Source organism: Boeremia exigua, assembly GCF_020726555.1.
Source record: "Boeremia exigua strain MPI-SDFR-AT-0100 chromosome Unknown C7974scaffold_1, whole genome shotgun sequence".
Lineage (NCBI taxonomy): Eukaryota > Fungi > Ascomycota > Dothideomycetes > Pleosporales > Didymellaceae > Boeremia > Boeremia exigua.
The window spans coordinates 2,666,062-2,686,431 of record NW_025763518.1 but is presented as its reverse complement, the minus strand read 5'-3'; the positions used below and the strand labels follow the sequence as shown (position 1 = coordinate 2,686,431).

Genomic DNA, 20,370 nt, shown 5'->3' with positions numbered 1-20,370 from the left:
TCTCACTTCCACACTACATTTCGATGGGAAAATACTGTCGAAGTACGTTTCTAAGTGCGGGTCGGCGAATAGGTTTCGAGAGGAAGGCGTCCATGCCTGAGTCTAAGCATTCTTTCATATTGGCTTGCTGTAGGATTGGGTCAGTCATCAAAGAAGCACATGGCTGCGTGAAAACATACGTCAGTGTATGCAGTCAAGGCCACTATCGGGGCGTTGAATCCTGACTGCCGAATGAGTATCGTTGCTTGTAGGCCATCTAAGTTCGGCATTTGTATGTCCATGAAAACCAGATTGTATGGATCGTGGCGTTGCACACTTTCGTTGACTTTGTCTACCGCGTCTTGTCCGTCTATTGCAACTGTGATATTTTGCAAGCCTTCGAGCTCCAGCATCCTTCTAATGACTTCCTGGTTGGTTTTGTTGTCCTCGGCGACTAAGACCTTGATACCCACATGAGAACCCATCGTGTGCTGTGTCCGACGCTGTCCAGCAGCTACAAGTGGTCGTGTAAGCTCCGAAAACAAAGTAGGGGTGAGAGAATCTCGGCCGAGAGCTGCTGTGCGACCCTCTGGGACAGCATCCAAAGCTGTTGTAACGGGTGACGTCTGTGCGGGACTATCGATTTCGATCGAAGTAGGGCTCAAATGGATTTGTCGGTTCGATTGAGTACTTCTAGGAGACCAGACCGTATGCGATTTCTCAACAGTCTCGCTGGGAACCGGTAATATTAGCATCGGTAAGTCGAAACCTGAGCCTGTCAAACTGCCGGCATGGCTGATCCCGCGTCTGAGCGGGATTGACATGACAAAGGTACTGCCCTGACCGACCTGACTTTTCATTCCCATTGTACCTTTAAGCAAGCTGGCAAGTCGTGCGCAAATGCTTAGACCAAGACCAGCGCCTGAGTACTTTTTGTTCAGGCTGAGATCACCCTGAATGAAAGGTTCAAAGATCTTGCTGTGAAGGTGCTCAGGAATACCAACGCCTGTATCTTGTACCTCAAATTCAAAGGATAACCATTGCTCCGGAATAGGTTTTGTCACAACTCGGCGATGTTCAAGATTTGGTCGAGACAGACTTGTCGAAGAGACTGTGGCGAGATGCGGTGTAAAGGTCGACTCGCTTGCACTCGTTGACCCTCTGAGTCGTGATCTAGGACCGAGCGAGGAGTTGTGTCGAGATGGTATTGAAACATTCCCGCACTTCGAAGTGTCGAGTTCTCCATTGCATCGAATAGTAACAATGACTGTGCCTCCTGCAGAGGTAAACTTGAGACTGTTCGAGACCAGATTGAGGATCACGCGTAATATCAGATGTTCGTCTCCATATAGCAGCACATCTTCGAGTGGCTCCGATCCAAGCGATGTGACCATACTTCTCTTGTGTGCATGCCCCTCTTTGTCTGTTTCTGTAACGTGTGGACTTTCAAACTTGATTGAGAGGGTGTTTCCGGCGGCTTCTGCTTGCTGCCCAAAAATTGCGAGAATCTGAGTGCCGATATCTCTCAATCTAAACTCCTTCTCGTCTAGGCTTGAATGCTGGCCTACTTGAATCTCACTGTCAACCGTCAGCTTTTCGTGGAGACTCGTAGGTCGTGAGATGACATTACCTGAATGTCAAAAGATCGGTCAGCAGATTTGAGAGAAGATCTCCACTTTTGTATATGATTTCGAGCGACTGTTTCAGCCTTGGCGAATTGTCTTCAGACATGCAAACCGCCAGCATGCCCATAATCCCATTAAGTGGAGTCTTTAGCTCATGAGAGATATTTGCAATAAACAAAGTCTTGCTTCTGTTAGCTGCTTCAGCTACTTCCTTGCTCAATTCAAGCTCTGCTGTTCGTTGCTGAACCCTTTCTTCAAGTTCCTCGTATCCCGTCACCAGCTCAACAACCATCTTGTTGAAAGTCTCTGTCAGCTCCGTAAGCTCGTCATGAATCACATGTCGGCCATCTTTAACTTTCGACGGAATAGTGAACTGTCTTCGCTCATCGGCTTCCCGTCTCTGATCATGCTGTATCGCATTCAGCTTCTCGTATTGGCCGACACGGCTGGGTAAATTCTCTTTGAGAAATGATATGCTATCCGAAGCTTCGTTTCCGGGTGCAACCTGGCCTCGCGGCACAGTCCCTTTTGGGAATTGAGGAACTACGGTCGTTCCAGTGGCATCTCGAAGCCGCCGAACAGGTCTGCTGAGATAGTGAGCCGTAGGGAATGTCACTGCAAGCATAGCCGCCATTGTTCCAAAAACGCAGCTGAGAATGACCCTTCGAAGCCGATTAATGGGTGCCCAGATCTCAGCATGTGGCCGCTCTACTACCAGCATCCAATCGACCATGGAGCTATTCACAATGGCGCGACCCATAGATACACCATGGAGCTTCTCGTTACGTGTAGATAGTGCGCTACCAGCGTTGTTATTGTTTCCTGTAGCACTTGAAAAACCATCACGAACGGCGGGATACTGTGCCCAGTCAAAGGGCGGCGCGGTGCCGTATTGGTATACCCTTTGTGCATCCCTAGATCTTCCTGGAGAAAACTGATACTGGACATCATAGTTGTGAGGCGCGTTGGCATTTGGTGTGTGGAACAAATAACTGGGAGGAAAAGTATTGGTTACGTTGTAAGGGCCGATCAAAAGACTGATACCACGAGCACCGAGACCTTCTCTTGAGTCCAAGACTTCGCTGATCAATCTTGCATCAAGCGCGACTGTAAGCCAGCCCATGATTCGGGTGTTCGAGGTTTTGTTCGTAATCGGCATAGTGATCGACAAAAGGGTGAGATGATCGTCAACCTTATATGGGCCTGAAAGAAGGGGTGTAGTTCTGTTGATCGTCCTTCCTTGATATTCAGCTTCATACTGATCTGAAGTGCGATCGATAGCCTGAACGTTGAATTGTGGATACAGTTCAGGTATGAACCCATACAAAGAATCTCCGATATGTGCAGGCTCTCCAGCAGGTGTCTTGTAAGGCAGTGTCGTATTTGTAACGCTAACGGCTGTGCGACTGAACAAGATGGTATTGGTCCCTTCCTTATGGTAAATGCGGGCCTGTACAGCCATGCGACTGTTCGTGTTTCCTGCAAATATAGCGTCGTAATCTTCAGCTGTCCGGTTCCAAAGATCCCAAGTGCTAGATCCCTCTCCGTAATACAGTTCCAAAGCCGCCTGTGGCGACAGGCGCAAGGTAGCCTGTCTTACAAGGATTTGCATGAGGAGAAGGTTTGAGCTCAACTGAGCGGACTTGAGTGATGCACTGAGCATGAGGGCATCAGACCTGGCCATCGATAGAAGTGAGAATTTTTCCACTGACAAGCACCTGAACTCCACTCACCGCACATTCTTCACAAACTTGTGATTTGTATACCATGTCGCAAGCGCAATGACAGTCAAGCCGATGCTGGTGGCGAAAAAGACCAAGCAACCGAGCTGCACACATATCGATATCCGTATGGCTACCATATCTCTTTTTCTGGGCGCTTCATGTGACAGACCGATGTGCTGTTCAGGATTCGTTCCATGAAGACAGAAGGTCAAAGTGCACTCAATCTGGCAGGGGCTTGAAAAGGCAGTCGGTTTGATATGGCATTTGAATACCACGGAATGGAAGCTCAGTTCGACTAGTTCAATCTCCGCGGCAAGCCCTCTAGTAAATTTTGAGACTGTCGCATCGAATTTGTGATGGGTTCGAAGTTGATTGTCGGGCTCTTGCCGCATCTTGTGCAGACATGGCCGCGTGCAACCCCGCCGCAGAAACGGTCTTACAATCAACGACACAAGAGTTGTGGTATTCGCTCGAATTCTTGTGTCAAGCGAACTGTGTATACTCGTTTGTTAATCTGCGAGACAGGCTGCTCGCTATAATAGAGGCTAACCCAAGACAGTATCAAGAAGAAGCAGAACGGTTGCGCATGTCGTCCGGCCGCGGCGTCTGCCCGAGGCTGCGTCAGATACAGAATGAACAAAATGCATGTTTGACTGTGAAATGGGGACACACGGCACATGGGAGCAGCGAAGAGCACGAACGTGAATCACGCAGTCCAATAAGTGGACGGAACGCAGAATTAGTGCCACCGAAAAACGTCGGCCGAGTCTGACCGGGTGGCGCCAGTCAAGCAGACCACCACACAAAGACGAGCCATTCTCCACCGCGCTGATGAAGCATATCATCCCAGAAACCCTGCATTGCTACATACAAGTGCGCTTGCATCTCTACATCTGCTTGGAAGTATGACGTCGCGAACCTCGAAGCCATTGTACAAGGTAACTAGTGCACCACAGTTGCATCCAGTCGACGGTCAATGGCCTCGCAGGCTCTTTCCATCATTCGAAGCAGAAACGCGAGAGAAAGGCCATATTCGGGATCTACCGACCACAAACAGCTGCGAACTTGTGCGGCGCAGCGACGTTGTGGGCGCCAGTTGTCTGTTGACGGGTGGCCAGACAAAAGCTACTACCTAGGTGCCTTCAGTATCACGACTGCTTCATTTATTGTGCACGGAGCAGCGCATGACAGTTGAGAGTATGGCAATTACAGATCAATCTCAATGGATAGACGCCGGTCTTTTCCTCGATTGCGGCAATTCTCTTGAGGCAGAATGCTTCCGAGACAGCAACCGATTTAGGTGGTCATGTCAAAAACAGGGGCGGAAGTTTGCAGCCGAGCACTCGATTAAGGTTAAACGCTAAGAAATCGCTCGTATTCCAGGACCAAAGCATCGCCCCCGGCTACGATAACAGACGGGGCTCGTCTTATCACGTATCGAACATGCCATACGTTGTACCAACAGAGACCGCTGGCCGAAATTAATTCGACCTTTATGACCAGGAAAAAATGCTTAGTCAAAAATGCTTAGTAAAATATGCTTAGTCAGACCAAGCTTTTGGCAAGCGTCTGACTCAAGCTGAGCTTGTTTCCTTTCGGAAACCATTTGTGCGGAGATACCACAGTGAATTCAGAACCAGATGGTATCGACGAGATCACGAACAGTCCAGTGAGATGGTGCACAGCCATGATTACCAGTGTCCATCAGCTGCATGCAGCTCAAAAGGACCACAGGGGCCCAAATGCTACCTCTTCTTGCTATGTATATGGTACTTCGTTCTCTACTCTTACAGAGTTGCGCTCATACACAGCCCGCAGTTTGAATGCGTAGAACAGAAGCTGAGCAGTTCGCGCTTACTCGTTTTCACTCAGGTGCTCTCTTTATATTCAGCCGGTGGACATAGCCCGAAACAAGTGTCTAAATTACAACCCTCTAATTTGACCAATGGATGTTGACCATTAGGCAGAAGGGATGAGTGCGGATAGTTTTTTCGGGCCATAGATTGCAATTTCGTGTCAGTTATAACAAATATCGGTGAATGCTAGAAGGCCGTGTTACATCGACCACGTCGTTAATCATGCTGCACTTAAATACCTAGGTATGCATCAGCTTAGATAGAATTTCAACTGCAAAAATTACCATGCATCATTCACACATCTTGTCTGCGGCGCTTTTGGGTACTACCACAAACGCAGCTACGCTCTATGCAACGCATTATTCTGGCACGATCAATAAATTGAATCTGGATGGAAGTTCGTTGACGCTTGTGAATTCTATCAGCACAGGCAACATATTGCCGAGCTGGATCACTTACGACAACGTTGGTAAGGCACTTTATGTTCCTGACGAGGTCTTCTTCGGCGCATCCTCGGGGACCCTTACTTCTTTCTTTGTTGGCAGTGATGGGACGTTGAAGGATATTGGAAAAGGCCCAACAAAAATGGGTGTTGTGGCAACGACGCTCTATGGCGGTGCCAATGGCACATCTTTCATCGCGAACGCACACTAGTACGTTTCTGAAATCAAGAGGAAATACACCTTTTTGTTAACAATTACAGTCAAACGAGTCAGGTCTCAACATTCAAGCTTCCTCTCACTGGCGCACAGCCCTTTCAGACGTTGCAGTACACCATGAGCGGTCCAGGCAAAATCCCAAGTCGCCAGGAGGCCCCACATCCGCACCATGTCTTCACAGACCCAACAGGCGAATTCTTGGTTGTTACAGATCTTGGGGCAGATATTATCCGCATTAACCGCATCGACCGCAGTTCTGGAAAGCTCACAGAGTGCGGGACTGGCAAACCTACCCCAGGCACAGGACCACGTCACGGAACGTTCTGGGGCTCTGGAGAAAACACCACACTATTTGTTGCCAACGAACTATCTAACTCTGTGTCGGGATGGAAGGTCAACTACCCCCAATCATCTACTGGGTGCTTAACGTTGACCCTGCGTGACACTTTGACCCCGTATCAAGGCAACCTATCTGCGCCAACAGGTACTAAGGTCGGGGAGATACACGTCAAAGATAACTTCGTGTACGTGTCTAACAGGAACGACAAGAAATTCTCTGGAAATGATTCTCTGACGCAATATACCATCGGTTCGGACGGCAAGATCACCTGGACTGCCAATACCAGCAGTTTCGGGACTTATCCAAGGACATTTGACATCAGTAATACAGGAGACTACGTTGCAATCGGTGATCAGACAACAAGCAATGTAGCCATTGTTAGGAGAAACAAATCAACAGGTCGCTTGGGAGATCTGGTCGCAAGTTTGAGGATTGGGGCTGCCGGCACGCCAGAGAGCGAGGATGGATTGAGCGCTGTGGTTTGGACAGAGTAGACATATCAGTTTGAGCAAATATAGATGGTGAAAATGTCCAACAAATCATAACAAACGTGGATGATGAAACACTGTACTGTATCAGGATGTTCTACCGTTCCTCAAAAGCGCTTGAAAGTGTTCTAAAAATTGCTTATTCAAAAGCCGTGAACCGGAATACACAGCGGATGTTTAAGAAAAGTTGATTAGCACTTCCAGGTGCTTACGGATGATCTTGCAGAAAGGGCGGTCTTCGATAGTCGACCCGTTTGTACAAGTGTGACTATTCATCCGAGTATCTAAAAAGTCGCGAAGCATGTCTACCCTGGTAGTCACTTTCCGACATCTAAATCCCGTAAGGCGTGAAGGAAGTTGAGACTGCTGATAATTGTAGCTGTGAGCAAGGGTAACCGAATATTGAAGAAGCACCCTTGTCATGATGTTATGGTTCTTTAGCACAGATGTTGGTGGATCAGACATGGATCATTAATAATTTAGCGATTATTCGCTTCCTATGTAGGAAGTCAGGACTGATAATTGACCATTTCCCCCATCCCTGGAATGCTGATTGCCAACGACCCAAGAACAATCCCCGATACCTTTCGACAGTGACTAACGCTATCTATCTAGGCGACTGCTGAGTTGACATTGACAATGATGCCGGAAGCAGTGCAGAACTTGCCGGTGACGGAGTCGCAAGTCCTGTAGAACTTGTCCGACACACCCTTGACGGTGACGTTGGTGTTGGCGATAGATACCGTCTGGCTCAGAGTGAGCTCTGGTTTTTGTTAGTATCCCATCTTTCCAAAACCCCTACAAGGTCTATACGTACGGTAAAGGTAACCATTGTCACCGTAACCCGCACTCTCGAAGGTGTAGCTGAAAGATTCAGGAGTGCAGGTCAGCTTGTTGATGATCTCGTCGTTGAGCTGGCCCTGGAAGTGGCAGTTGACGGGGATGTTATCGGCGAGCTCGCTGTTGGCGTAGACACCTGAAACGGTCTCGGAGCGATGCACGGTATTGGGGAACGAGGAGGTGATGGTGACGTTCCAGGCACCAAGGTCAGAGCGGGGGATGACGGTGGCGGAGGCAGCGGCGGCCATAGCGGCGATGGTAGCGATTGTGAACTGCATCTTGATTGATGAGGGATTATTAGTGAGTGTTGTAGACGGCGGAAAGCGAGTGATTGAGTGATGGGGTGGTTTTCAACAGAGTGCAGTTATGTAGACCTTATATACAACGACTACTCGTATTCAGCACGACTGATGTCTCTATATTCGCATGGTGTGATGTAGGATAAAGACTATTTTCGGACTGCATATCGTGTAATCCCTCTTCCCTCCTTCCATCCCAGTCGGCGCGGGGACCAAGGGCCGAACTCACAGTCCTCGTACATCTTCACTATTCAAGCAATGACAAAACATTTTGGAATCAGCGCACGTCCAGGAGTGACCCAGTGTGATCCATATAGAACCCACAATGGCTGAGGTTGGAATCGCTGATTTGCTGCAAAACACGCTAGCTACCCGAGCCGGGGTGCCGCTGGCATGGATCCAAGCGTCAAATTCGCCTTCCTGTTCCATAGAAAATCTCCGTTAAAGCCGAAAGAATAAACGCGAAGGGCCGAGAGGCGACCAATTTAAGCATTGGAGAGACGATGGCCAGTCTGCAGCCCCGCAGGCCAAGGACAATTGGACATATCGATGTTGTATCGCAGCCTGTTTTTCGTCAAACGAGGTAGGACTAGGCGATACTGGCAGACCCGCGCCTGCATGGAATTTGTGTGACATTACAAAAACATGGATGTCGATGTGCGTTGCCAACGCATGAAGATTCTCGTATGCCGATCGTATGCTCGTGTCGTGTTGAGAACATTCGAGGGCACGCTCCAGGCCCCATCATTCGCTATTCACAGATGCATGCTTGTGTTGAATGTCTTTACCCAGGGTAGGTACATGGGCAGTGAACTTGAAATCCCGACGGAGTCGCCAGACCTCAATCACGAACAAGGCTGGTTGAACATTTCCTCCAGCCACGTGCGTGAAAGAGCTGATAAATGTGCTCAGTATTGGCTTCAGTCTCAGTTTAGCCCCAAGCAGAAATTCGTGGCTCCGATGACAAAAAAAGCTACCTAGGTATATGAAACCGATATCCTCCGTGTGAAGAATGCAATGACACGGCGAGTGCCCCTGAGGAAGGAAGAATTGCGAGTGCCCTGTTCCACGGCCAGTGATTGGTGCCACCGGATTCAAAACGTGGCATAGTTTGATACATCTGATGAATGTGAACAGTGAAGCGCCGAATTGACTGCTGTAGGAAGGATGTCATAGTATCCATCGCTATCACCATTATTGTGCGCACCTGAAGTCTACACACGTGCTCAAATTTAACGCAATGTACTCAGTTCCTCGGGCTCTGTATTGCCTGGAGTGCGACAGCAGGTATTATGTACTGTGATACCAGCTTCAGTAGACTAGCACCTAGCCATTTTTTATCAGGCACCAGCGTGGCTTTACGAAGTGTGAATTGGCAGAGAGAAGACGTCGAATCAAGCTGGGGCCCCAGGGGTGCCAGTGGCGCCACCGGCGATTGTCGTGTAGACGGCCCGGCCAACCTTCAAGTTTCCTTACCTATGTAAGAGTTTCGCTTCATCATCAATATTCTCATCGCTGTCCAACCTGCACAGCAGCGTACTCTTTGGATCACAACGTTCGCTACGTACCCAGATACTCAGGCTGCAAACTGCTCACGCTTAGAAATACTTCACCTTGTTATACATTTACAGTGTCGAGCATGCTACACACCTCCTAGCCCCGCCACCTCGGCGCGAATTTATGATAGCATTATGACCAAACTAGGCCGCCCCGTGACAGCTCCAACCAGCATTTTGCAAGTCTGCCCGCCATCAGTCATTTGTTTGTTATCAACTCAATATTCTTGGAACAGAAAAAAGCGTGAAATGTTTTACGACGTCGTGCTGTGATACCATTGCTTGGAACTGTCCAAGGGAATATATATCTGCCATGTTGATGGTCCCCTAATACACTTGCCATCAGTTCGCGTGTCTGATGTCCTCAAGTCTTCTCTTTTGTCGGCCCGTGTTATCAAAATTCGACTCGTCCAGCCACAAGTTAAATGCCCTACTCGCCTCAGGCCAGTCCGAATCCAACATCGAAAACCAGGCTGTATCACGATTGCGACCTCGTGCGATCATATGCTGCCTGAAGGTGCCCTCATAAAGAAAGCCGAGACGCTCTGCAGCGCGACGTGATGGATTGTTCAAACTGTTACACTTCCATTCGTATCTTCGGAATCCAAGTTCTTCAAACACGTATCGTGCCAGTAGATACATGGCCTCCGTCGCTGCTGGCGTACGTTGCAGTGCTGGGGTGAACAGAATGCTGCCGACCTCGATCACACGGTTTGGCAAATCCATACGCATCAGCGATGCCATTCCAACCGCTTGTCCGCTCTTACCAGATTCCGCGTTCAGCAAAATCGTGTAGGCCCAAGGATTCGTCACCAACGCTTTTTGTGCCAGTTGTGATTCGAGGGAGGACAATGATTCGGGGTACTCATCGAAAAGGTAATCGAATAGTGACGCGTTGCGAGGATCCTTGACAGAGAGGTATAAGTCTGAGGCGTGTCTTGCGTCCACAGGAACCAGGGTGACCAGTCGGCCCGAGAGCGTGATGCTGTAGCTCGGAGGAGTCGCTGGATGGTCAGGCACCACGGGCCCAAATTTTGAGTTTCCCGTTGGAGTCGCCATATCTGTTTCTTGGATTCCGATTTTGATTTTCAGTGCAAACGAAATCTCGATTGGAGGTTGACATTTCCAGCAGTCAAGTACAACGTACAGACGCAACATGACCTATGGTGGGGCAAATAGCGCTAGCTTGCCCCACTTTCTCTCGCAAAGTACTGCCCTTCTTCGATCTTCATTACAACAGCATCCGAATGATGACTTTCATCGTCACCTAACCGTAGGCGAATGGCACACGCGGCGAGTACTCGGCTTGAGATCATACAACTACCCTATCTTATCGTCAACAAGAGTCCAATTGTCCATCAGTAGGTATCCGGGTCCAGCCACTGTCTGAACAGTCCATTTCTTCTCTCGACCCAAGAGTCGTTCGACTGGATATCCCCATGCTGTTGTTTGCATGCACTAAACCATTCGTCTCTTTGAGGAACTATCTGTTCTCAACCGCTTAACCTGGTACGATCAAGAACTACTTCAGGGGTCAAAACCGTATTTCCCGAGACGGAACTGGACTGTACCTAGTCGCTTTCGATCGAAAAATACTGGTGCCACTGAAGCTAGCAGATAAATTTTAAACGGTCTCCTCCCCAAGATTCTTGTGCTGCGCTTCATGTTGTGCTGTGTAAGTGTATATTCTAGGACATTAGGCAAGGGCTGATCAGGACTGTTAGATCCTTTGAGGTGACCAAGCGCCCGACCAGCACCAATGCCAACAAACGCTGCGAAAGTATTCCGTAGTCCGATCAGATCACAGAAGGTTAGAGACGCGAGTGCAACACAGAATTCTCGGCCGATCAACAGCAGAATGGTCATTTCGAAAAGGAAGGTTGCATCACAGCATCCAATATCTAGTGCTCGTAAGTCATGGAGGGTCGTGTTTCGACATGACTGTGGGGGTTGGCGAGTCAGGTTTGTACGTCGAATCTGAACTTCAGAGCTGTTCAGGAGTGTATGTGCACGATCCCAAAAGCGAGACCGAGGTAGGACGGATGGGTACTAAGCGGTAGGTGGTGCCCAATTGAGTATGGCGTACTGACGGCAGTCCGGCATGAAGTCAGTTTGTAGGCGAAGGGGTTCCAGAGCCCCTGATATTCTTTGCTAACATGACAAGCACACAGGAATGCTGTGGCCAAAGTTGATCATCGTATGATCTTGCACTTGTATCAGTGCATGGTTGCATCAATAGGTATTGCGATGTCAGATGAGCTGACTTCAGACCCCTGTGCGTCAGTATTGCCAAGATACTAGATCACTTGCTACGACGTGGATTCTCCGCACGTGCTAGTGCCATTGCATTGTCATCCAGAACAGGGGTCTCTGTTCCAACAAATTTGACTGATACCAGGAACAAACAAAGGACTTCTTCTTGGTGAGCGAAAGCCTTGTTTACAATTCGTATTCAAGTTTGTAGTGCTCTTGAATCCAATATTAGAGTCTCTATACCCATGATAACCTCATCCTTTGGACGGCCTCGTTGTCACCATTCATATTATAAGCTGTAACATCATGTATTTTATATGTGACGGCAACGTAGGAAGGAGCTCAGAGTGAAGCACTCATGCCTTCAAGTCTTCTTTTGCGAGTCTAAAAAGTGCTATTGGTAAGGCTTCGGTGGTATCCTTGCTACAGGTATATATGGTCTACTTCATGGACTGAATCAATAACTATCTCCTCACACTACTTGTACTGCATGATACCAGTGTCGATGAACAAGTGGGATCTTCTTCATCCAGGTACCAATCGTCTTAACACAAGAATCTCACGTACCCTATATGTATCGTAGAATTCAGACGGTAAGGCGTTCCTCATAGCTCATTGCCGAATCACCGAGCATACGACGCCGAGCCCTGATTTCCAGCTAGCCGATTTCAAGGCATCGAGGATTGAGGACATCTCTACAGCGAAGGCAAAAAATATTTGTTCATCCGGTTTTATCTATAGCTATCTAACTGTGAATTGCTTCTCGCTAAAGAACGACCCAGGTAAGGCTTGTGGCAAACGTCATCAGGGTATGATAAGGAGTAAACGCGCAGATAGTAACCAGAACTTTTATAGTGAGACATCATATCAATAACAGTCTAGGATATCTATTGGAATGCCTAACAGTGGCAGGTCAATGTCTCGAGCCGATCTATCCGACAACGTCTCAAAGCCACAGCGACTCTTGTAGTCAGACCAAATATAACTAAATGTCTACATAAGCCTGCTGTGTCTTCAGAAGATTGATCATCTACTCCAGACACCTGGGTAGTCACCTTGCCTTACTCGTCCCGCACAACTTCATCTACCAGCCTTTTCGAATCACTATGAAGGCCACCAGTATGCTCTACATCGCGATGACAGCTTCAATAGTCTCTTCTGTACCTGCAGATACAGTATTACTGGATTAAGTACAGACTGCCCATCGGAAAGCGACACCTTTGCTGACTGTAGATCAACCCAGTTTTACTGGCAGTTCTTGCCGCAAACCTGCTTCTGAATCAACACATTCCCTCACGATACCCTACTCCTTAGTCTCCTAGTTCCTTTTTGAACATCTGTTGAATGCATAAAGAAATCCATCTAAACGGTCAAACGCTCGATCTTCCAACGCTTCCTGAGTGATGACCACAAATGTAGTAAATCTTGTTTGAATCTTGCACTATTCTTACAGTTAAACCTAATTATGGAGACGAATTGATACTTCAAGGTAGTCTTTGTACGGAAACAACGAAAGTCTTTGCCCAGGTGCCGTCAAAGATTTGGGTATGGCCACACTCGATGGCTGGGAGCTGGACCTCGGCTCGCATGAACCGAGGCGCGTCTACCCCACATTCACTTGCATCTCCGTGTCAACATTCGGGGCTGTCAAGCTCTCCACACGATCCTTTACCGATTGAACGTTTGTGGATACTACGGAGGTGCTGTCGCTGCTAGTTCCTTGTACCACACACTCTATCCATCATGGCACAACCAACGCTCGTCTTCAATTACGACATCTCCTGCCCGTTTGCCTACATCGCCTCAACGCGCGTCAGAGCACTCGCCGAACGCACGAACGCTCGACTCATCTATCGCCCCGTCCTTCTTGGTGCAATCTATCGCGCGACGGCTGCCCCACAAGGTGCAGCAGGGTCAGCCAGCGATGTTTTCAATCCAACCAAGAAGGCTGTAACGGCGCAAGGGATGCAAAGGACCTTAAAGAGGTAACATACCCTCGAAAATCATTCTGACTCCTGCTGACAGCATCAAAAAGATACAAGATCAAGTATAACCCACCACCTCAGCATCCAAGGAAGTCAGTTAACGCTTTGCGACTCTTGTATTGTGTCCCGGATGGTGAAGAGCGCCGAGCCTTAACTGAAAAGCTGTTTGCAGCTTACTGGGTGGAGAACCAAGACGTCACTGATGTCGAAGTACTGTTAGATATTGCCAGAAAAAGTGGCATTGCAAGTGCATCAACACTCGGTGACAGTAGCTTTGCCAATGCACAAGCCAGAAAGGAGCTTGAAACCGCGACTGCCGAAGCGATTGACAGAGGCGCATTCGGCGTACCAGGCTTCTGGATTCCCGATGCTAAATGGACAGATGTGGCCGGTAACACCAAGATAGGTCGCTTCTTTTGGGGCCAAGACCGCATCCATTTTGTTGAAGCCACCCTACTGTCACTCCGCAATAATAGTCAATGGAGTGACCTTCCAGGTCTAGCCACTCTAATGCCTCGCTGTATCTCTTACAGCGGGCAAAGACTGACCCAGAAAGTCAAGCTGGAGTTCTGGTATGATTTCAGCAGTCCATGGGCTTTCCTCGGCTATACTCAGCTCGCAAGATTGAGACGAACGTTTGGCACAAACCTTGAGATTGTCATGAAGCCCTTCTTACTTGGAATTCTGTTCCGTGAGATTGGTGCACCAAATATGCCTATGCTGGCTGTGAGTCCTACCAAATCTGCATGGTCAAAGCAGGATCACGCGGACTGGACAGCTTATTGGAACGCTGTCAGTGTCTCGGAAGGGGCCATCGATAAGCCGATTGCTTTTCACTGGGCAGATGTTTTCCCGATCCGCACACCAACAGTCCTTCGAGTGGCTATCGTGGAACCCTCAACAGTACCTCTGTTATGTGAGTCACATGTTGCAAGTTAAAGCCCCAGTCCTAATGTTACTCTAGATTCGGCGTGTTGGGAGCAGAACGCCAATGTGTCGGATGATAAAGTACTCATCAGTGTGCTTGACAAAGCCGGTTACAATGGGACCGACCTGCTGGAAAAGGCCAATAGTCCTGCTATCAAGGCGAAGCTACGTGAAAATACTGCGGAGGCAAAGGCAGCTGGCATCTGCGGTGTTCCTACGTACCGTGTGTCGCGGCAAAATAACGACGGACAATGGAAATCGTCTGGTGGATTGGTCTGGGGCCAGGATGAGACTAACGTCGTCGAAGATCTCATCGCTGGCTGGGATCCTGAACGGCCATCTGGCGTTGCAGAGCCGCGAAAGGGAATCACTATTGGATCACCATCGGCCAGACTGTGAGGGCTAAGACTCCCAAATCATTTCGACATCCACAGAAGCGGATTATGCACTTAAGAATGTATCTTGGCTCATATGTGCCTGGTTGCTGATAATGCGACTGTCTAAAAGTACCAATCTTCGCGACGGCAAATTCGACTCGCAGTCACCCTGGGGCTCCTTACACAGCTCCGGCGACAGAGTACCCCAGCTACTTTCAAATCCACTCAAGCGAGATCATACACTGAGAAATGGAATAAACTTGGATTCACGTATATCTCGGAGAATGTACCTCAAAACGTTAGGCACTTGGACGCCTTATTCCCCATTATGACTCTGCACTCTTACCCCCTCATTTAAACTGGACGAGCAAGCATAGCTTCACTCTTTCTTTGCGACATGGATAACTTACCGCAGGAGCTGCTCGACCAAATACTGGTCTCTCTTCCAATTCAGGACTTAAAAAATTGCTTACTGGTCTCCCGCAAATGTCGACATGCCGCCGAGCAATACGCATTCAGTTCGGTAACTCTATCACCAGAGAACGCTGAAAACGCTATTGCTCTGTACTCAGGTCACCGTGCTTGCTACCTTCGAGAAGTCAAATTCCAGCCAATCCTATCGAGCCCGGACGATAGTATCAGTTTGGATTCAGCAGGATCGCACTTGTACCGCGAATCGGCTAGTACACTCCGGATTCTCGACCAGGAATACACTCGTCAAATCGCCTTTCTTTTCAGCTTTCTTCGCACTCTTGAGATCAATCGGTCAGAAAATGGAACGTCGAATAACCTGCATCTCACCATATTCCTCCCAGTTTTAGTTATAGACCGAACGGCTCTGCCTTTGCAACGGTGCTTCGTGAGCTGGCGTATCCATCTACTCAATCCCACTTCCTTGCCGTTATTGGATTCGATACAGACCCTGTCGATTGCGACACCGCCGCTGCGATCTTTAACGACAGCTGGAGACGATCAAGGCCTGTACTTATCAGTTCGCAAGCTGGACTATCGTGTACTTCTAGATCTCGCAAGCCGACTGCCAAATTTGACGACGCTGCGATGCCGGATGGGTGCAGATGACTTGTTTGCAAACTCTTTGAGCTCTTGGTATCCAGTAATCTATGATGAACTCCGATACGTTTGCCACGACTGGGTTGGTCCACAGCGGGAAACTCGCGCTGCATTCTCCAAGGCACTCGAAGGAGCAGAATTGAGGTCGTTGAGGCATTTGAATCTCGACTTTCTTTTTCCTCTGGGAAACATTTACGTGAGCGACCAGCGGCTGCAAATGCCTGATTTGGTTGGTGCGCACATGTGCGATCCACTAAGCTCAAGCCTAGGGCTGTTGAGCGATAGTCTTCGCACCATGTGCCTGCGAGGTATATTCGATCTCACGTTGTTTTGGCCATCTGACGGAGATACCCTTGTCTGGCCAAATCTGGAACATCTACATGTCATGTTCTACATGGTGACACCATCCGGTCTGTGGTACTTCGATGGACCAAGGGATTTTCTTGCGGAAGTGGATATAGAAACACATGTCGACACAATCGAGATTGACCTGTACCCACCACTTGAGGACAACCTGAGAGATCGCGAAGAGACCATGGACAGAGATCTCCGCCGGGCTAGATACTTCTTCAACTACCGTATCGAGCCTAACGAAGCGGTTCTGACTCCGTTTCTCACTGCTTTCTCCAAAGCTGCGGGGCGAATGCCGAAGTTGAAAACGTTTGAGCTATGGTCGCCGCTTGTTTGGGATTTGCCAGAATACATTGAATACAGTTGGGACATCTCCTGGGTTGCTGAAGGCACAAGAGATGAATTATGTGATGCAGACATGGCATGGGGAGTAGCTTACGCAAGCCCGGGCGCGAGGATGTTTCCAACTGACTCGTCCATTCCGGTTTCTGCTACCAGGCAATTGTGGTGGAGAACGGCTGGTTGGCGCCCGCAAGAAGATCTGCATCGCTTGTTCCATTGCATTGGAAATGCAGGCGGCGACGAGGAAATCATGGACCAATATGATCCAGGGAAACTGCTTCCAGCACAAGGGCGAAAAGACTTCGAGGCCGCCGCTCAACATCTCTCAAGCCTCCAATAACCTGCGGATGTTGGTATCCTATCTTTCAGCATGCTTACACCGGCGAATCCTAGTTGTGAATTCATCTCATATATAAACACTGTTGGGAGACTAACATAAGGTCACAAGTGGCATATATGCTACGACTTCAGGACATCTAATTGATACCAAGACTGATCCGAGGAAACATAAACTTGAATCAACTTCATGCGTAGGCGCGAGCACTATTCCAGGGGTTATATCCAGTGCGGTTCAATGTCTGAGGACCGCTCGGCGAAATCAACTCTATAGCTCTTCCAAACATGATCGACAGTTCTTCTGGGGTCCGTCGGACTGTCTGTTGCGTTTCCTCCAAATCAACATTCAATACCCATTCGCACACTCCTAAAGCTATATCTTTCGCGTCTTCCTCGTCTTCTTCTTCACTCATGCTTGCATTCGGCTCCCATGTTATGCCAGTGATCCTAGCGAGGCCAGTGCTACTATGACAGCCTTCTGAGTGAAGTCGGTCTGCTTGGATGGAAAGTTGCAAGGATTTTAGGCCAGTCCAGCTTCGGTGCATGTGCACATCAATTTTGCCGTCGGCATCTGGCCCGTCTGTGTAGATGAACCATTTATCTTCTGAAACATGATTGAGGTTGTTTTGTGAGGTTGACATGTACGCGTGGGTCTGAATGTAATCGCCAACTTCAAAAAGACCTGCTTCGATCATCTTTTGTATGGATGCTGTGTCCGACTCAGATGGCAAGAATCCTGCAATAAGAAGCGGGAGCTGGTGTGCGGCAATCGGAATTGACCATTCTGATGTCTTGGGTGCGACAAATGGTTTGATGCTAGGCCAGTCAGAAGGCAGGATGCGTCGATTTGGCGTTGCCCCTCGCTGTCCGTATTCTGTCCAGTGCCGAACAACATCACGGTCCTCGGCACTCAGTCTCGAAAAGTCAGCCATGAGATGCGTATTTCTGGGTTTTGGGGTTTTTGAAGATTTCAAAGCCAGGTATCGAGACTAAGAGACGTAGAAGAGCCGTGAGAACCCCCATGTTGCCTTGCGCATGGCGCCATCTTGACCGGTCTCGCTTGTTTGCACCATATTGAGCCGTTGCCAATATCAGCATTGAATCCTAGCAAGCCAATAAAACCCATGTCGGAAACTAATTCATGATATCTTCTAGTCTGTTCTGCTTAATGTCCCCCTTCTTGCATTTTGCTTGTTCCTTTGTTCATTCATCATACTTGCGACCTGAGCTCACACAAGCGCCAGTATGCCTGTCTGTGTGTACTGTACAGATCTTTCAGCCTTGCATCATCGCATGGCTTTAGCCGATCTGCTGCGAGGAATTTCGCAAGGTTGTAAGGCGTGCTTTTTGCTCAGACAGGCTATCAGGCAGATGCCTAGTACTGAGCAAGAGGCAACGCATCTTGAATGGATCGTTGACAGATCCATGCACATCACTTTGTTCGACAATGAACAACAGCTAGAAGACGCAACAGAGGTATATGTCGGAGCTGGTGAGTCGGTGCAACCTCCGCTTGCCTCATCACTTGACTAACTAGACCTCTAAAGGTTCGTCCTGCTTCTCTAAAGCGATCGGTCCAGGCCGTAGCGTACTAGAACCTGGATGGACACAAGCTCATCAACGTCTTACACAACAATGGCTTAGCGACTGTTCGAGCCATCATCGCATTTGTCCACCCGCAGAGCTTCAATCTTTGCCTACCAGAGTTGTTGACGTTGGTGACTCCGAAAACTCACTGCGTCTGCATATCAGCAACGGGGCACTCGGAAGATACGTCGCGTTGAGCCATTCTTGGGGTGGACACAAGCCAATTGAGACTACCAAAGCGACACTGCAAGATCACTGCGAATCCATAAAATTAGATGCTTCGTCAAAGACTTTCAGCGATGCGGCGCAGGTCTGCCGAGATCTTGGCTTTCAGTATCTATGGATTGACTCTTTATGCATTGTACAAGACGACGGCGAGGACTGGGCTACCGAAGCCGGAAAAATGAGCCACGTTTATCGCAACGCCGCGCTCACCATATCTGCAGAAGGTGCAGCAGACGCCCGGGAAGGACTTTATCCGGTGCAACCGGCTGCTTGTCAATCGCAAACTCAGGTGGAGCTGCAGTACGAGGTTTCTTCTGGGCAGTTAGAGAAAGTATTTGTCCGAACTCGACGACCAGGTTTTCCGAAATCCCGCATTGTGACAAACTTTGCACATGCAAGTGTGTCCGTATCGGAGTCTCGACTCGCAAGCCGCGCATGGGTTTTGCAAGAACGTTTGCTTTCTCCACGAATCTTGCACTTCTACAAAGAAGAACTAGCATGGTCATGTTGCTCTGTCAGCCGCTGCGAGTGCCGTCTTGATGCACGACAGACGGATATGAGCGTTTTTAAGAAGCTCCAAACTCCTGGCCTTCCTCGAGCGAAGCTTTCCAAGGAGCTACATAGACACTGGACGGATCTTGTAGTCGAGTTCACAAACCGGAAGCTGACCAAGATGCGAGATAGGCTACCCGCTATGTCTGGTCTGGCTGGTGTATGCAACGAGATTACGGGAAGCAAGTACTGCGCCGGGCTTTTCCTGGAGGATTTAGCTTATGGCTTACTCTGGATCAGTGACCATGAAGGTAGCGGTGCCCCAATCATTAGAAATGACGAAAGTCCTGATCTTCCCTCGTGGTCCTGGGCGTCGATCACAGGTCCAGTGAAGTATCTTGATCGTCAGCGCAGTCAATTCGAACGCAAGTCCCGTGGGAACACAGTCATACCCACTCTACATGTGATTGGTGCGCATGTAGAACCAAGGGGACCGAACGCCTTTGGTGACGTCTATTACGGATGGGTATGCGTGAAAGCACAGCTGCTACGAGTGACGTTCGACGAAAACATTTGTTACCCATGGGACAGCAAGCTCCGAGCGCTGCTACGTAATCGAGGCTCGCGCAAGTCTCCAGCTGTGATTCCGGATCACCTCAGTCCGAGCGCTTCCATCGATAAGAACAACACCTACCTCCTGCGAGCTGGAAAGTTCATCCTTGGCGGCATGTGGAGCTCTAACGCTAGCGAGAATATATGCCTCATGCTCGAGAAGGTAAATAGGCCTGGCTACTTAGATGCCCCTCTCTTTCGGCGATGTGGCTTTGTACTCAACGCCTTCCCGTCCGACCTTGTGTGGGCGGAGCAATTTGCGCCAACGACATACGTCTTTCTCGTCTAGATCGTGTTAGACAGCGTGGAAATTATATAACGAACGACCATTTTGTGAATGTTGTGCATTCATATCCGAAAAATCAGACGAGTGACCATGGAGTGTAGGCTAAAATGAAGTTAGCCAATGTAGCAATGACAAGTGGTCAAACGGGATTGTCATGTTA

The 20,370-nt window shown here is 48.9% G+C and overlaps 9 protein-coding genes across 9 annotated transcripts; 4 read left to right on the top strand and 5 right to left on the bottom strand.

Moving 5' to 3' along the window:
- Positions 1 to 13: 13 nt before the first annotated feature.
- Positions 14 to 3,465, bottom strand: C7974DRAFT_300513 (uncharacterized protein; the record flags this gene model as incomplete). The annotated part of the gene is made up of 4 exons (XM_046137799.1): positions 14 to 127; positions 180 to 1,557; positions 1,610 to 3,280; positions 3,338 to 3,465. The coding sequence occupies 4 exons, from the start codon at positions 3,463 to 3,465 to the stop codon at positions 14 to 16; spliced, it is 3,291 nt and encodes a 1,096-aa protein (XP_046003207.1).
- A 2,004-nt stretch (positions 3,466 to 5,469) lies between these two features.
- Positions 5,470 to 6,693, top strand: C7974DRAFT_349330 (Lactonase, 7-bladed beta-propeller-domain-containing protein; the record flags this gene model as incomplete). Its single annotated transcript, XM_046139432.1, has 2 exons — positions 5,470 to 5,837; positions 5,888 to 6,693. 2 exons carry the CDS (start codon positions 5,470 to 5,472, stop codon positions 6,675 to 6,677), a joined length of 1,158 nt encoding a protein of 385 aa, XP_046003206.1. The 3' UTR covers positions 6,678 to 6,693.
- Positions 6,694 to 7,154: 461 nt separating this feature from the next.
- C7974DRAFT_419942 (uncharacterized protein) lies at positions 7,155 to 7,855 on the bottom strand. Its single transcript, XM_046144232.1, has 2 exons — positions 7,489 to 7,855; positions 7,155 to 7,434 (listed from the first exon to the last, which is right to left on the bottom strand). Exons 1-2 carry the CDS (start codon positions 7,787 to 7,789, stop codon positions 7,283 to 7,285), a joined length of 453 nt encoding a protein of 150 aa, XP_046003205.1. The 5' UTR covers positions 7,790 to 7,855; the 3' UTR covers positions 7,155 to 7,282.
- A 1,774-nt stretch (positions 7,856 to 9,629) lies between these two features.
- Positions 9,630 to 10,476, bottom strand: C7974DRAFT_383592 (acyl-CoA N-acyltransferase). The gene has a single exon (XM_046140783.1). The coding sequence runs from the start codon at positions 10,423 to 10,425 to the stop codon at positions 9,709 to 9,711; it is 717 nt and encodes a 238-aa protein (XP_046003204.1). The 5' UTR covers positions 10,426 to 10,476; the 3' UTR covers positions 9,630 to 9,708.
- A 35-nt stretch (positions 10,477 to 10,511) lies between these two features.
- On the bottom strand, positions 10,512 to 11,526 carry C7974DRAFT_383590 (uncharacterized protein). The gene has a single exon (XM_046140782.1). The coding sequence runs from the start codon at positions 11,230 to 11,232 to the stop codon at positions 10,894 to 10,896; it is 339 nt and encodes a 112-aa protein (XP_046003203.1). The 5' UTR covers positions 11,233 to 11,526; the 3' UTR covers positions 10,512 to 10,893.
- A 1,721-nt stretch (positions 11,527 to 13,247) lies between these two features.
- C7974DRAFT_21445 (thioredoxin-like protein) lies at positions 13,248 to 15,118 on the top strand. Its single transcript, XM_046137045.1, has 3 exons — positions 13,248 to 13,604; positions 13,655 to 14,520; positions 14,569 to 15,118. Exons 1-3 carry the CDS (start codon positions 13,363 to 13,365, stop codon positions 14,928 to 14,930), a joined length of 1,470 nt encoding a protein of 489 aa, XP_046003202.1. The 5' UTR covers positions 13,248 to 13,362; the 3' UTR covers positions 14,931 to 15,118.
- C7974DRAFT_439786 (uncharacterized protein) lies at positions 15,119 to 17,031 on the top strand. Its single transcript, XM_046145296.1, has one exon. It carries the CDS (start codon positions 15,306 to 15,308, stop codon positions 17,010 to 17,012), a length of 1,707 nt encoding a protein of 568 aa, XP_046003201.1. The 5' UTR covers positions 15,119 to 15,305; the 3' UTR covers positions 17,013 to 17,031.
- A 1-nt stretch (position 17,032) lies between these two features.
- C7974DRAFT_21443 (uncharacterized protein) lies at positions 17,033 to 17,989 on the bottom strand. Its single transcript, XM_046137043.1, has one exon. It carries the CDS (start codon positions 17,938 to 17,940, stop codon positions 17,197 to 17,199), a length of 744 nt encoding a protein of 247 aa, XP_046003200.1. The 5' UTR covers positions 17,941 to 17,989; the 3' UTR covers positions 17,033 to 17,196.
- A 182-nt stretch (positions 17,990 to 18,171) lies between these two features.
- Positions 18,172 to 20,351, top strand: C7974DRAFT_383587 (heterokaryon incompatibility protein-domain-containing protein). Its single transcript, XM_046140781.1, has 2 exons — positions 18,172 to 18,500; positions 18,556 to 20,351. The coding sequence occupies exons 1-2, from the start codon at positions 18,254 to 18,256 to the stop codon at positions 20,211 to 20,213; spliced, it is 1,905 nt and encodes a 634-aa protein (XP_046003199.1). The 5' UTR covers positions 18,172 to 18,253; the 3' UTR covers positions 20,214 to 20,351.
- The last annotated feature ends 19 nt before the right edge of the window (positions 20,352 to 20,370 follow it).

What these genes read in the sequence shown, in the direction of transcription:
- C7974DRAFT_383592 (XM_046140783.1), bottom strand. Translation starts at nt 10,425, where the DNA reads ATGGCGACTCCAACGGGAAACTCAAAATTTGGGCCCGTGGTGCCTGAC.
- C7974DRAFT_383590 (XM_046140782.1), bottom strand. Translation starts at nt 11,232, where the DNA reads ATGACCATTCTGCTGTTGATCGGCCGAGAATTCTGTGTTGCACTCGCG.
- C7974DRAFT_439786 (XM_046145296.1), top strand. Translation starts at nt 15,306, where the DNA reads ATGGATAACTTACCGCAGGAGCTGCTCGACCAAATACTGGTCTCTCTT.
- C7974DRAFT_21445 (XM_046137045.1), top strand. Translation starts at nt 13,363, where the DNA reads ATGGCACAACCAACGCTCGTCTTCAATTACGACATCTCCTGCCCGTTT. An exon ending in ATGCAAAGGACCTTAAAGAG is followed by an intron (nt 13,605 to 13,654) that starts GTAACATACCCT and finishes AGCATCAAAAAG; the next exon opens with ATACAAGATCAAGTATAACC. An exon ending in CTCAACAGTACCTCTGTTAT is followed by an intron (nt 14,521 to 14,568) that starts GTGAGTCACATG and finishes ATGTTACTCTAG; the next exon opens with ATTCGGCGTGTTGGGAGCAG.
- C7974DRAFT_419942 (XM_046144232.1), bottom strand. Translation starts at nt 7,789, where the DNA reads ATGCAGTTCACAATCGCTACCATCGCCGCTATGGCCGCCGCTGCCTCC. An exon ending in TGACAATGGTTACCTTTACC is followed by an intron (nt 7,435 to 7,488) that starts GTACGTATAGAC and finishes AACAAAAACCAG; the next exon opens with AGCTCACTCTGAGCCAGACG.
- C7974DRAFT_21443 (XM_046137043.1), bottom strand. Translation starts at nt 17,940, where the DNA reads ATGGCTGACTTTTCGAGACTGAGTGCCGAGGACCGTGATGTTGTTCGG.
- C7974DRAFT_383587 (XM_046140781.1), top strand. Translation starts at nt 18,254, where the DNA reads ATGCCTGTCTGTGTGTACTGTACAGATCTTTCAGCCTTGCATCATCGC. An exon ending in AGAGGTATATGTCGGAGCTG is followed by an intron (nt 18,501 to 18,555) that starts GTGAGTCGGTGC and finishes AGACCTCTAAAG; the next exon opens with GTTCGTCCTGCTTCTCTAAA.